At 47.7% G+C, this 14,885-nt stretch overlaps 1 protein-coding gene across 1 annotated transcript in view; it reads right to left on the bottom strand.

Annotated features, from left to right (window-relative positions):
- Window positions 1-1,155: 1,155 nt before the first annotated feature.
- Window positions 1,156-14,885, bottom strand: part of Aatf (apoptosis antagonizing transcription factor) — a 106,708-nt gene continuing 92,978 nt past the window's right edge. The window contains exon 12 of the mRNA XM_023703186.1: window positions 1,156-1,375. Within this exon, the coding sequence (XP_023558954.1) occupies window positions 1,312-1,375 (64 nt within the window). The 3' untranslated portion in view covers window positions 1,156-1,311. The remainder of the gene's footprint in view (window positions 1,376-14,885) is intronic.

Raw genomic sequence — 14,885 nt, forward strand, 5'->3', positions numbered from 1 at the left:
CGTGGTGAGACCCTGTATTAAATAGATTAAAAAAAAAAAGCAAAGCCAGATCCTGCAACTCCACTTAGTTGCCTGGATTCAACAGTCCTCTGATTCCACACTTGGGCAGAGGTGCTTGCTGTAAGAGGGTCAGCGGGGGACACCGGTCACCCGTACACACACCACTCGCACATGAGGATCTCCACTGCGATACTGACCACAGCAGGCCTATAAATCCCCCTCATGGGGATTTAATTTCTAGCTTTTGATCTCTGAATGAAAAACAAGTGAATCATCTCCTCTTGCTAGATTTACACCAGAGCCAATCTCAATAAAGTGATTTAGGAATGGCGAACAGAAAGGGACCCTGGAAGAGTCTTTGTAGATGAAGAGGAAACAAAGGAAGAATAAGATCTGTACTTAGCGGGCAGATGGGCGAGTATCCCTGAGTTATGAAGTCTTGTAAGCTCTGGGCAGACTCTGTTCTCAGCCATGATAAGTCAGTGAACACCCACTGAGAGCAGCACCCTGCCCAGAATTACTTCTTTTGCAAAGTTAATTAAAAATTAATATTGGTGGAGTGGGGTGGGACATGTCTATAACCCGAGCTACTTAGGAGGCTGAGGCAGGAGGATTCCATGTTTAAGGATACCCTAGGCCATTTAGCAGGACCTTGTCAAAAATTAAAAAATAAGGACTAGAGATGTAGCTTAGTGGTAGGGCAAACCCCCCCCCCCGCCCCATATGTGAAGTCCTGGGTTCAATCCCCAGTACCAGCAAAAAAGAAGCAAAATCAGGGCTAGGGAGGCAGCTCGGATCATGTGCGTAGCATGTGTGAGGGCCTGTGAGCCCCAACACAACACACACAGTAAGCCAGCAAACACCACCTGAGAGTGGGCTACACGTAGAATGCAGCCCCCACGCTGGCTGCGCAGTGATCGTGTGGAAACCTGCCTGCAGGAGCAGCTGCTGCTCCTCATGCGCAGCAGCGCCACTCACACAGCCCCAACGTGGGGGCCAGGCGGCCTTCACGGAGGAGAGGACAGACGGAATGCGCAGGTTGTACAGTATGAGGCCAGTCACTTCCCTAGAAAATAACCCTCCCGACAAGTGAGCCACACCACTGAGCCCTGAAGAGACTCACTCTGCACCTCTTAACAAATCACACGCGGGGGGCGCAGTGACAGTACTTTTATTTGTGATGGGGAGAGGACACGGGGAGGTGGCAGTGTTGGGCAGAGAGGAGGCGCGAGCACCTCCCCAGGCCCGACGTCCCTGTCCCTGTCAGGTCGGGCAGCCTCCATTGGACGGTGCCGGGAGGGAGCTGCGGCGTCAGTCCCCGTGGCTTGTGGCGGGAGAGTGGAGCTGCCCAAAAAGAGATCGATACAACTCTGTCCTGGAAGACAAACCAAGCACACTGGTTAGCACACTGGTTAACTTTTCAAGGTTAAAAAGAAGCTGGGAAATACCCTCATCTGTTTCTTCAATTGAAAACACAGCCACGTAATTAAAAAATGCACCTCACAGCTCTTACTCACAAATACAACATAAGGAACAGACCCAGGAGCAGCCAATCAAATAGCAAAATATGTAAACAGTCCAGTGTGGCTGGACACCCTGTCTCTAGGGAAGGAGTCTTCCGTAAGTTTGCCCTTTACCGACAGGCTCTTCAGGAAACAAAATAAGATTGAATATTTTAATAGAATGTATGAGACTGCCATGCGATGAGGAGGATTCAATCAGACATGGGATGCAGGGGGATATAATTTACTTTTCATACATTTTCTTGGACTTGGCAGTACTTGAAAAACAATGAAAATGACCCAGCAACAAGATTCCAATTACCACCACATGTGAGCTGGTCCAGAGCAGAACCAGGGGTCTTCCCCTCCCTCTCCCCTAGTCTAACATGTAATTTGATTGGTTAATTTATTTCTAAAGTTGGATTCTGTTATTTAAAAAATCCTAATATGCCAGTATCTCCTTGGGTTTCTGAAAATTGAGTAAATTATCACTTCCAAACTCTGTCCCTCTTATTAAGTGTAGCACATGACACAGATCTGGCCAAAGCCATCTGCTAGAACTGGAAAATACGGGGCCCAGGTCGTTCCTGCCACCATGACAGCCGCTCCAGCACACATTCCCTGTGGGGACCAAGGGGGCACACAATGGGCTTAGGGGATGGCTGGCAGAGAGCTGGCAATGCCAGGGAAAGCTGCACCGGCTCTGACATTTCCATATCCAACCAAGAACTCTGCCTGCTATCTTGTTTAAAAAAGTCCTCAAAAGCTGTGCTCCGGCTGAGGGCCACCATCAACCATCCTGACTTTACACACAAAATACAAATCCAATCTTTCAAACACATATTTTAGTTCAGCAAGACTTCAACACAAAGCCTTGCTAGTCTTTTTTTCTGAGGTCATCCTGCTTTCCTCTGGGGAGGAACAGAGGTGCCGTAACAGAAAACAGCAACAGAAATAGCACGCCAAAGCTTTTAGAAAAGCAAGAAGTGAAAATCTCTAAGAAACCACAGAAGCCACAATGTGAACTAGCTCTGGCATGCTGGGGACCCCAGGACAGGCAGGGAAAGGGTAGGACAGAAGACACTGGGTGTTCAGTTTAACTCCAGAAATTTCATTGCAGGGGGCCTGGCCCTAGCTCAGCTCTTTAAGTGGCTGCTTCCACAAAGCTGTCAGCCTCAGGTTGCTGTAGTTCGATCCCCACAACACTCCAGCCAGCCAAACCACCCCTGAGGGCATTCAGAGCCAAAACAAAAAAAACAAAAAACAAAAAACCAAACAAACAAAACAACAAATCTTTATTTCATTGCAAACATTTGGTGGCACCTCACCCTGATCTGCAAACAACCCAGAGGCCTCCAGACAGAAGGACACGGGCTCGCCTAAGACTCCTGGGTCTCTCTTGCTCCCCTTCTGGTCCCCTCTGTCTGCCTTGCCCTCCACAGCCCAGAGGCCCAGGCAGGAGCCTTGGCCCAAATGGAAATGAGCGTGGCCTCCCGTCCACATCACTGGACACCGGCATCATCCGAAGGCCCAGGCCTCATTTCACCACGCTGCACTTACGTGCCAAGAAATCAAGTCTTTCTGGCCATTTCACCACCACCACTAAATGGCATGAAGGAGAGTGGCCACAACTGAAAGACACTGTGACTCTGACACTGCCACGTGTGCAGGCTCAGTGCTGACCACCTTCCCAGCCTTGCTTCACCTGCGGGCAGCAGACCCCGTCATCACCCGGGGCAGGGAAACACCTCAAGCTGCAGGGCCAGAGGCAGCGACTCCCGTCCACAGCAGGGCTCGCAAGTCAGGATCCGAGTGAAATGCGGGCCGTGTTTTGATAGAGCATCATTTCACACGCAGGCGCGCAAAACTGGCAGACGTATGCAGGTGCTCATGGCAAAGAACCCGGAAAGCTCGGTGGTCTGGGGTCTTGGGATATGCGGGGGAGGGAAGACTGAGGCAATGAACAAAGGATCGCGCCAGCCCGAACTTCCCGAAACCACTCCACCACGAAGCCCTCGCCGCCCACCACCGGGCCTCAGCCACCTCTGCACCCGCCCAGCTCGGGCCTCCTGCAGCTCCAGGCCCCTGCTGTCTCACGTGGTGCCACCCTCAGCAGGACCTGGCGACGGCCTCGCAGCTAGCTCCTCTGCTCCCTTCACCTCCTCTCTCGCTGCCCTCAGTTCCAGGACAGCTGCAGAGGATGCTCCCCGGCGGCCGGGACACCCTCAGCTCAGCCCTCCGTGCCATCCAGGCCTGCTCAGATCTGCATTCACAAGGGACCGACCGGCACGGTGGCAGCGCAGATGCAGCCCCTGCCCGGGACGGGCTCCCGAGGGCACCCGGCCTCTCACGCACACCACGCTGCTGTGTTGCTTTTCACAATAAATCTCAACTATCACAAAGGATATAATTATCAGAATGTTGTGAATATTAACTTTGAAAATAAAACCTTTACATCCTGTTTGTAATGCACCCAATGGAATTATTGTGATTCTCCACCCACCACTGTTCACACCACACATAAACACACACGTTAACCTGGATATTTTATAGCATCATTTTCTTTTTAAATTTGAATTTCCATTTGAATTTTCCCTACAGATTTTTGTTTTAATATAACTGTTTTATGCTTGAAAGTCTTTTATTGATCATTTTGTTATACTTCTAAGCCACAAAAATAGGTATGTAAACAGAATATTATTGGAAATTTTTGAAATTTAAAAAACGAGAATGCAAATATTTTAATTTCTTGACACAGTAAGTCTCTAGATGATTAAAATTTTTCTTCTGGATTGGGTTACTATAATTATTTTAGGATACAGACATATAACAATATAATACAATGTTTTATAACTAGTGAAAATGTATTTTAAAACATTATGTTTATAATGTTTTATAAAACATCATCAGAGGGCCAGCCAAATAGCTCAGTGGATTAAAGCTCCTGCAAGCAGTTGCAGGAGCTGGGGGTTCGATCCCTGGGCCTGTCGTGGCCCTGATCCCGGGGCACGCTGAGACTACACTTGAGACTGGGCATGGTGGTACGTACCTGTAATCCCAGCTCTTGGGAGGCTGTAAACAGGTAGACTCACTATGAGTCCAATCTAGTAGTGAGACCCTGAACACCCTGTACACCCTTTCCTAAAAAATACAATCCCTCCCCAAAAACACAGAAACAAAAAACATCATTAAAAATATATCTAAGGGGGCCGGGGAGATGACTCAGTGGAATAAGTGCTTCCCTGGCAAGCACAAGGGCCTGGGTTCAATTCCCGGTTCTGCCAAAAAAACCAAACCAAAACAAAACAAAAAAAGAAGTACATCTAAGAATATAGGTAAAACTTTTCTTCCATTGTTTACAGGTCTGTAGATGCCAGAATTAAAAGGGTTCAGCAGCAATTCTATTTGATTTTTTTTTTTTTTTTTTGTGGTACCAGGGATTGAACTCAGGACCCTGCGCTTGCCAGGCAAGCGCTTATTCTACTGAGGCCTGTTTTTGTATTTTTTGAGTAACTGTATGTACTGAAAAGTCCTGTCACAAGAAAAAGTAGAAACAATTTTGTCATAAGAGTGTCACTTGATTGTTCTCTTTCTTTCTCAATTACTGTACATAGCAACCCTTTCCCCACCAGGAGCCCAGTGATCTTCCACCAAAAACTGCTTTTAATGACCTACCAGCTAACAACCAGTGTATGCCTTCTGGCAACTCAGGTGAACCTAAAGCGCTAGAGCCCACCTGAGCTTTGAGCAGTTCTCTTCCCGCCTGGGTGTTTCCCAGCACCCTCAGCCCCATGCCGGGCCTGTGTGTGGGCCGAGGCACCCTCCTCAGGGCCAGGTCTCAGGGCTCTGGGTACCTGTGGGACGCCAGGCAGAGGGCGCCTGTTCCTTCTTGCGCATGACTCTGGCTACTGTCTCATGAGAAAGAAGGTTGCTAGATCTGAAGGAAAGGCAAACATCTAAAAATAAGTGAACTGTGCCCCACCCCCTGATGCAGCCCCAAGGGGAAAAAAATAGAAACCAGGCAAGGAGAGAGGCTGGTGGGGCCAACTGCCTCTACCACGGGTGGGCTTTCCCTGAGGCACTAGGAGGGGCTGCACTCTCAGTCCTTCAGGTTAACCTGATCTCCATCTGCTTCTCCAGGGTAAGCGCAGAGCTCAATACTGTGGGTCCCCTAAAGCTATGTGTAATGAACCTCGGCTTAACAACAACAAAAATACAGAATTCCTGTTTCTGATCACATGAAGAATCCAGCTTTGAACCACCCAACTGCAATGTGTCCCTGCTTGGGGCCTGCCCGACACACTATGGTCTCTGGCCAGTGGGGACATTCAGCACAGAAAGTGTATTAATGCTGGTATCAGGCAGGAGAATAGGCGACAGTGTAATTACAGGACGCACACCTAAGGTAGAAGGTCGATAGAGGGGCTCTTCCTTGAATTAAAATTTAACTCACCCTTTATTGCAACCTACAAAAGCAAGTAATGAGCACTAACATTTTTATTTCTTTTAAACTGTCATTTAGGCTGTAGAGGGGATAATTACCTATCTCTAGTGTAGTAAGGTTTTATAACCCTTAGTGAGGCATTTTCTAATTTAATATTTTTACTATATTATCATAAAACCTGTTTCTGGAAAAAAAAATGATCATGGATTAGCAGTCATTTTCCATAAAGACAATGTGTGTGTGTGTGTGTGTGTGTGTGTGTGTGTGTGTGTGTGTAAGCGTGTGTTAGGATTCAGTTTATTTATTGTGTGATCCTCCCAAAGAGACTCGGGGTAGGCACTGTGTGACTGTGAACCGCAACTACTTCAGTGTGAGTGAGGTTTTACACGGCTCTAAATAAAACAGGGCTGTGCGTGTATAATAACACAGTCCCCTGACGGATGCGGAGACCCAGCTATGCCCCCTTCAGTTCTATGTGCATGCTCCTCACAGGACTGCAACACAGATCATTGTCTTTCATGATGTTCTTTGGGCAAACAGCACAAAGGAGCATATGAAACTTGTAAACGATCTGTGCGGGACTTCCAATTTGCTAGGTCAGTAGCTTGCGGCATTGGGGACTCTGAGGGAATTCGACCAGCTACTCTGGAAGAGCACTATCCATCCGCTCAGACCTGGGAACTCTGAGTTCCAAGACGTCCTGAGCTGCCACACCTGTGGCGCCTACAGCCAAGACAAGTGGACAGTGTGGAGAAGCGGGGCCCCTGCATGACATGCTAGAAGTAACCTTTGGGTCCTGAGCAAGTCTGACACACTGTCCTCCGAATGTGCCAGGAGAGACAATAACATTGTTCCCCTGGTTGAAATCACACACGTAATTTGCCCTTAGCAAGTCTGCAGTTGCCCATTTGCTGCTGTAGAGGAGGAAGGTGTCCCTACATCCCCAACGCGCAGCCAGCCTGCACCCAGCTCCTTTCCTCTCTAACCTGCCAGCTCTCCTGCATGCTACATTCGGAGGTGGTGTAGTGTGTTTCTGCCTTGACTCAGGCCCCTCCATACATAAAAACCAACAGAGCACCTGAAGAGGAAGTCAGAGTGGGGGTTCCAGTTTGACCAGTGCCTGTGTCTTGCAGAATCTGGGGTGAAACCATTGTGAGGGGCATCAGCGCAGACGGGGTGGGGCAGAACTAGTCCACTGCAGCCACCAAGGGCAAATGGGTGTTCCCCAAAATCACCAGTGGTATTATGCCATTTTCTTCTTCTTTTTTTATTTTATTTTTTTTTATTTTAACATTGTGTGTGTGTGTGTGTGTGTGTGTGTGTGTGTGTGTGTGTGACCAGCTCAGCCCACCAGGGGGCGCGGCTGGCTGGCATGTGGTGCTGGAGGATTGAACCGCAGTCCCTGTGCTTTGCCAAGCTTGTTCCAAGTAGGTGCTTTAGACCACTGAGCCATCTCTCCAGCCCCCCTTTTTTTTTTTTTTTTGTGGAACCGGGGATTGAACTCAGGCCCTTGCACTTGCCAGGGAAGTGGTTATTCTACTGAGCCATCTCCCTGGCCCTAATGTTTGTGTTTTGAAAACTGAAGATCTATGGAAGCTTAAAAATGTATACTAGATGTTTGTGGTCCCTGGCCTCAAAGGCCACACAAAGGTGTGGTAAGTTAGAAAGATGTAGAAATGCTTACCTGGCCTTCTCTAGCTGTCCTGGAGGAGTGCAGACACCAAAGGCACAGCAGCTGGGAAGGGGAATGAATGTCCCCAGTACACCTGTCTGGGGCAACACTTCCCACTGGGAAAACCACACCAGACCTGACCTGCTATTCCGTGACTCACTCTGATGGCTTCTTGCCCCTCAGAACCAGGACAGCAGCAAAGCTGCCTGCTACTTATTTACTAACTGAACCTACCAGTCTAGGCTTACTGGCCTCAGGCCCCTGCTCCCAGGACAGTATTCCAGCCAGCCTGGTGGAAGCCCTGAGTCCTGTTTTCTGAAGCCCAGTAAAGCCCTCAGAACCTCTGCCAGCCTCAGCAACACTGGCCTCCCACACAGCTCAGAGCTGGCAGGGCACTGCTTTTCCTCCCTTCTTCCTTTGGTGGTATTAGGTCCTTCCCAGGCCTCATGCACACAGGCAAGGATTCAACAGCTGTGCTGCCTCCCTGGCCTGCTCCTGTGTTCTGCACATGTGCTTCTGTCTGCCCTCACACAGCCCCACTCTGCTAGCTCCCCATAGGTCCAGGCACCCCAAATATGCACCAAAAAGGTGTCCTGCCAATTCTCACCAGGCAAGTGCTAGTGCCCGCCAAAAGGACTCTTCCAACAAAACACACGGGGGGGGGGGTGCTGGGGAGATAGCTCAGTAGAATAAGCACTTGCCTGGCAAAAGCAACAGCCTGAGTTCAATCCCTAGTTCTGCGGAAAAAACCCAACATGTCTCTTAAGATTTCAAAGTGGGTCAAAGGGCAAAGGTCGTGTGCTGCTCTATTTTCTTTTAAAAATGCCTAAACACCAGGAGACACAACTTTCTTTTGCTATATACAGTCACCTAACGCAAACAAATCATTTTTATGTGGCAGTACAGTATGGCGTGTAATAAACATGCAGGGGCTGCAATCGCTAGTCTAAGCTGGCTCTGGTTCTGGCTCAGATCCTGACTGGATTCATGGCCTGGGGTACCCTGCCCTCGAACCTTAGCTCCCTCTTCAGTAAGAGGTGACCTGCCCACCCTAATACACTATTTAGAGCACTAGGCTAAGTCCTACAGCAGAAGGAGCATGATCATTGATGATGACCAAAAGGGACAGGCATAGCAGCCAAACCCTGGAACCCAGGGTCCTCGTGGTCAGATCCCAGATGAGGTGGCTGCTTCCTGCACCTTTCACTCCTTCCGCTTCTTTGACCCAAATCCTCTGCTCTGTATCAGTGACTCTGTAAGTGAAAGAAAGGTGGTAAGAGCACCATAGGTCTCTGCAACCTATGAGAGGGAGATAGTGATCCAAACAGAAGCCAGTGTCCTGTGCTGTCACAAGAATAAGACCATAGGAGGCAACACGTCAACTCCAGATTCTCAAGACAGGAGGCCACTGGGAAGGCAATCCAAGTGCGCAGATGTGGCTTTTTTCTTTTTGCAGTATTGTGTCCTGGATCCAGAGCCCTTGCACTGAGCTACATCCCAAGTCCTTTTTTATTTTCATATAGAATCTTGCTAAGGTGCTAAATTGCCCAAGCAGGCTCAAATTTGCCATCCTCCTGCCTCAGGCTCCCAGACTGCTGGCCTTAGAGGCATGCGCCACCAGCCCCTGCCCAGATGCTACTCTTACAAAGAGTGACTATTGTCTGAAATGATCCCAAAGTCACAGCAACAGAAAGCCTGATTCCTAAATCCAGGCAAGGAGAGTCAGTACAGATCTCTTGTATTCTCCTCCGACGTACTCCAACAAGAGATGTGATGCAGGTTTCTTTCCTGAAATGTCACTACATCCCACACCAAAAATACTGCACCAAACAATAACCACATACACACAAAGAAAGAAAAAAACAAAAGATAAAACACATGAGGTAACAGGAAATGAAAGCCATTTTTTCTCACCTAAGACTTCCTTCTTAACCAGCCCAAGTTAGTAAAGCAGCACTGACTCAAAGAATCTCCTCCTAGACCCCTAATTCCCTAAGTTTGGATCTAAGGAAATTATGTCCAATCCGCAGCTTAACTCAGAATGCTCCGAGACAGAAAGCCGCACCGCCCACACCCACCACGAGGTGGCAGTACGCGACCCATTTCTACAGAGACCAGGCCAGAAGCTTGGGCAACAGCGCCCATAAATTACCCTGCGTGTCTGCTCTCCTCACCACCCTCCCCGGCTTGAAGGAGACTCGAGGAGGTCTGTCCCAATGTGATCTTTTGGTCAGGTCAGAACTAGGTCCTTCAAACCTCTGCAAATGCTTTTAGCCCTACAGCTTTAAATTACAGATGGTGACATGTGGCCTCTGGCCTGTCCCCTAAAGATCAGGCAGATTTATAAATGTTCAAAGAAGCAGGTCCAGGGCCCAAACAAAAGAAATGAAAGGATGGGGAGAAGGAAGGAGAGGGAAGAGGGACAAAGGGGTGGGAAGGAAACTAGGGTTAAATTTTAACAGTACTCTCATGCATCAGTAACAAATGGTCTCCTTAACAAAGGAAGAAAACCTGAAACTTCCACAGTCCTTACAACTAGCTTCTTTCTTTTTCTTTCTTTCTTTCTTTTTTTTTTTTTTTTTTTTTAATACTTCCGACATATGTTCACTTATTCTCAGAGGCAAAAGAAACCATCTCAAAATAAACGCTGGTACTTCGCGTTTTCAAGAGACATCTTAAAATATGCTATTTCTATCGAAGTTTAAAAGCCATACCTTGCCCCATTTAGCAATGGTTTTAATTAGAAAGTCAGTCCTCACGTTGTCAATGTCTGACACCAGAATGGAGCCCTACTCAAGAGTGGTATCAGATGGGTACACGTACTCCTGGGCACAAGTGCACAGTGTATCCAGGTCCCTGAGGTAGGAAGATTCAACTAGCTTCTTTCATATTCATTTAAAGAAAAATAATTTTACCTTCTTGAACTGGGGGGGGGGCACTTTCAGACAAAAGGGACAGTGCTCCTTTCTTTGGCATTAATATTCCATATTCCTGAGATGATTTCCACTTTCATAGTTTGACTGTTTTATAACAAATTTGATGCGAGAGAAGACAAATGGCCTTACAAAGGAAAGACAACAAATCATCTCACTGTTTTTAGCAGGGTTTTCTCTTTATTTTTATTTATTTTGATTCAGGAGTCAGGCTGCCGAGCTCTCTGCCTTGCTAGAGATGTTTAATATTAACGTCAAACCACCGCAATCCTGGCAATAGAGTTGGCTGGTGGTGTGTTTACGGTTTTGTGACTGCTGGCTTCAGGAAGATGAAGCTCCTTGTTCAAACAGCAGCCTCTAACAGCTCCTGTTAAAAGCCAGGGGATGCTTCACTGCCTAGATGTGAATCACTCTCTCCAACTGAGGGGAAGGTGAGACTGACACCCCAGTTACACCTGAGTCCATACCAGGACTGCTGCTTGGGCAGAGGATGCACCTCCCAGCTCCACCTATCTTCAAGGTGTGCGGGGTCAGCTTGCAGACGCAGTGAAGGCATCCCTCCTCAGCCCGAGTGTCAGTAAGGCACTCTGCTACCACTTTTGGAAAGGAGTTACTCAGAAATTCAGGACGACACCAAATGCAAAAGCAGTACTATAGTTACCGAGTAAACACACAAGCCCACAATGCTACCGAGGGACCCCGGAGCAAGCTGTCCACCTGCCGCCCAGCTACTCTGCCCTATGTGCCCCAGGTATGTATCCACTGGGCTCCGCTCCTCCCTCCTGTCTTTCTAGCTCCCATCTCCCCCTCCCGCCCTACTCTTTTCCCCAGTGCTTTGCCTGGCAATCCTGGGCATGCTCTAGGCTCCAATAGGTGGCTCTGCAGGAAGGAGGCTTTGACAAGCCCTGCCCCACAGCCTCAGAGTGGTTCCTACCCCCAGAATAGCTGGACCCCCACCTGCAAAGCTATTCTGTCACCTACACTACTGCTGCTGCTAAAAACGGCAGCAATTTCTTTTTGTCATTTCATACTTTGTTGTTCCACACCTTCCAGTGTTCAATGGCAGTAAACTCTTATATAAAATTTGATAAAGCTCTTGTTTGGACTATATATATATATATATATATATATATGAATGCAAGCTGCTGCTTCCATCTTTCTTTGGTTTCTAACAGATCCTATAAAGAACTTCCTCTGCAACTAAGAGATCTGGAAAAAGGAAGCTTTCCATCAGACACCTGCCAGGTAACACTCTCCAGCAATAAAGCTAGGACTCGGGCCGGAGAGACGGCTCAGTGGAATAAGTGCTTCCCTGGCAAGTGCAAGGGCCTGAGTTCAATCCCCTATTCCGCCAAATAAATAAATAAAGAAAGAAAGGAAGAAAGCCAGGACTCCTTGGCTTGTGACCATGGGCAAGAGGCCCCACAGTTCCCCCCATTTCCACCAATCAGCCTTGAAGGCAGCAGTCTGAAGGCCCACGTCAGTTATACTACTAGCTTTAAACAGCTGGACTGCTCAGCGCAGAATCTGCACTTCTCCCTGGAAGCTGTCGGTCTGCTTTGGCCCATAGCTGTGCCTTCCCCTGCAGGATCGAGCTGTAGAAGAGGAGGCAGAGTGCTGCCAAGTATGTGTATGAGAAAATGTGTATTGATTTCTTTCTTATAAAAGAGCACAAAGCATTGAAGAACAATTGTTCGTCTCTGCAGCATTTCACATTCCACACAAGAGACAAGTAGCCCAGCCCCCACCACTCAGAGAAGTGGAAAGGAGAAGCGCACAGGGCTGCAGGCCTGGTGTCCGTGGCCACCGCTGCTGTGCAGGCCCACCTCGCCTCACCTGCCTCTGACCAAGTAATTTTCCCCTCTGGCTGATGCTTCCTTGGCTATATTGGACAAGAAAAGAGCCTTCAGTCTTATTTACCTTTTAAGTGGAGGTGCACAGAGGGTAAGAGAGTTAATGTTTATAAAGTGCTCTGCTCCCCAGAGGGAGACAATGGATGGAAGACAAGGTGTGGTCACGGCTCATTCGAGGCCTCATTTCCCAGGGTATTAGTAGTTGCATCTCCGGAGGGAAGGTGGTGCTTCCCAGCAGCTGGAACTCAGCACACAGAACCTGTCCTTTATCTACATAGCTTTTTTTTTTAATTTGACACACTTGATACCAACACTAAAAAAACAGAAGGTAACCAGGTTCTATTATGCTTTGTTAATCACACAGAGAATCCATTTCAGAATTGTTTTCTTAACAATCCTAAAAACTGTCCAAAAAACTGACCTGAAGCCATAGCTGGTCATCACATAGGCCTATCAGTCCCCTCTGTTTCCATAACAACCAACACTTGGAAGGAGGGCCACCAGAAACCACATCTGGTATAAATAGCATAGCTAAGATGGCCAGGAGAAATCTACGGCAGAATGCGAAGTTAAAGGTTACACTCTTGAGGGGCCGGGGAGATGGCTCAGTAGAATAAGCGCTTCCCTGGCAAGCATAAGGGCCCGAGTTCAATCCCTGGTTCTGCCAAAAAAAATTTTTAAAAAATAAAAAAATAAAGGTTACACTCTTGGATATTATGAAAAAATAAGAGTATTCTTAAAAGATCTTTTCTCATAGCTGATCTTAAGTACAAATGACCTTCAAAAGCCTCTAACCAAAGGACTGGGAATAAGAAGTCCCAGAGCCAGATCCTTTATTCTGGGGCTTTTCCAACATGGCCATGAACCATAAACAAAACCAGGAGCTGGTCCTCCAGCAGTGCAATGTTCTAGAATGGAGACATTCACCACAAATGATTAGGAGGCAACCTGGGGGAAACACTACATATAACACAGACGTTTACAGAGTGCCACAAGAGCAGAGGACAGTATATTAGAGGAGCTAGAAACTCCTCTTCATCCATTTTATAGGATTGTGTGCAAAAACAATCTTACCAGCAGTCATACAAAGACTCCTAGGCTGAAGGCCTTCAAAGGCAGCTCAGACAAGAAGCCTGTCACCAACAGTTCCTAGGTTTGCAATGAATGGGGTCTGTCCATATTGCAGGCAAAGGGACAACGGCAGAATGTACAGATACTGTATGTGAAGGCACAATTTTTATTTAAATAATTATCTGTAATGATTACATTTAAAATAGCCCCAAGAAATTACAAGAAGCATTTCATCCTTGAGAATCTAATAAGCGAGAGGACTATTTTTACTGTGTAAGAATAAAATAAGACTCACAGAAAAGCCATCTCGGCAGCACACTGCATGTCGGCACCCGGCCATTCTCCCACTTAGAGAGGGCTGACAGCAACTGGAGAAAGCACTTAAACAAACAATGCCTGTGCTGCAAAATGCTATGTAAGGCAAGATACCACTGGAATTAAAATACGTTATCCAAAACGCCTAAGTGTAAAACTTCAACGACACCATACTAACATTACAGAAAACATAAATACTTCCTTAACTTAGAGGTTTATGTTCAGGTGCGTTAAGTGCCTGTCTGGCAAGCACAAGGTCTTGAGTTTAATTCCTGATACAAAAAAAAAAAAAAAAAAATGCTTAGTAAACCAAACCTAACCAAACCAAGGCAAACCCAACCCAACCTGCTTAAGTATGTTTGTGAACTTTTAACAAATAAAACAGGTTCAAAGGAGAAAGAGCAACCTGATCAGTGGGGACTGGGGGCACCTGTGTCTCCCCAAGGACTGGTAGGTTTCCACAGTAAGGGATGGGGCAGCCTGGGCTGGCAGCTCCAGGTTGAGGGAGCAGAATGAAGACATGGGAGGGACAGGGAGAGTGTCCCCAGCCCAGGACAGCAGGAGCCCACCCTGACAGCACAAGGTTGTGTCGCTGAAGCAGGAGTGAAGAGAGAAAGGTCACAGCAAAGTGCCAAATAACTCAACTCCTCTAGTGTAGGTTGACTGAGAGTAGGGCTTTGTCCAGACCACAAACAGCAGGTGGTGTGCTCCTGGCCCTGAGATCAGAGACCACACTGCTAGTGTGCTGGCTGAAGTGCTGACTTAAAAAGACAAAGATGGGCCGGGGAGATGGCTCAGTGGAATAAGTGCTTCCCTGGCAAGCACAAGGGCCTGAGTTCAATCCCTGGTCCCACACACACAAAAAAAATTTGGGTAGGGAGATAGCTTGCTTGGCAGTGTAAGTGTCTGCCTGGCAGGCTGACTTCCCAGGACTGCATGCTGTGCTGGGCCCACATGGAGCCAGCCACCAAAACCGGGTGTGGTAATACATGCCTATAATCCCAGCGCTGGGGAGGCTGAGACAGGACGATCACTATTCATAGGAGCTGCAAAGCGAGACCCTGTACCAAATAAATAAATAAACAAATGATTTTT

The sequence above is a fragment of the Octodon degus genome, unplaced genomic scaffold, assembly GCF_000260255.1.
Source record: "Octodon degus isolate 3935 unplaced genomic scaffold, OctDeg1.0 scaffold00164, whole genome shotgun sequence".
Taxonomy (NCBI): domain Eukaryota; kingdom Metazoa; phylum Chordata; class Mammalia; order Rodentia; family Octodontidae; genus Octodon; species Octodon degus.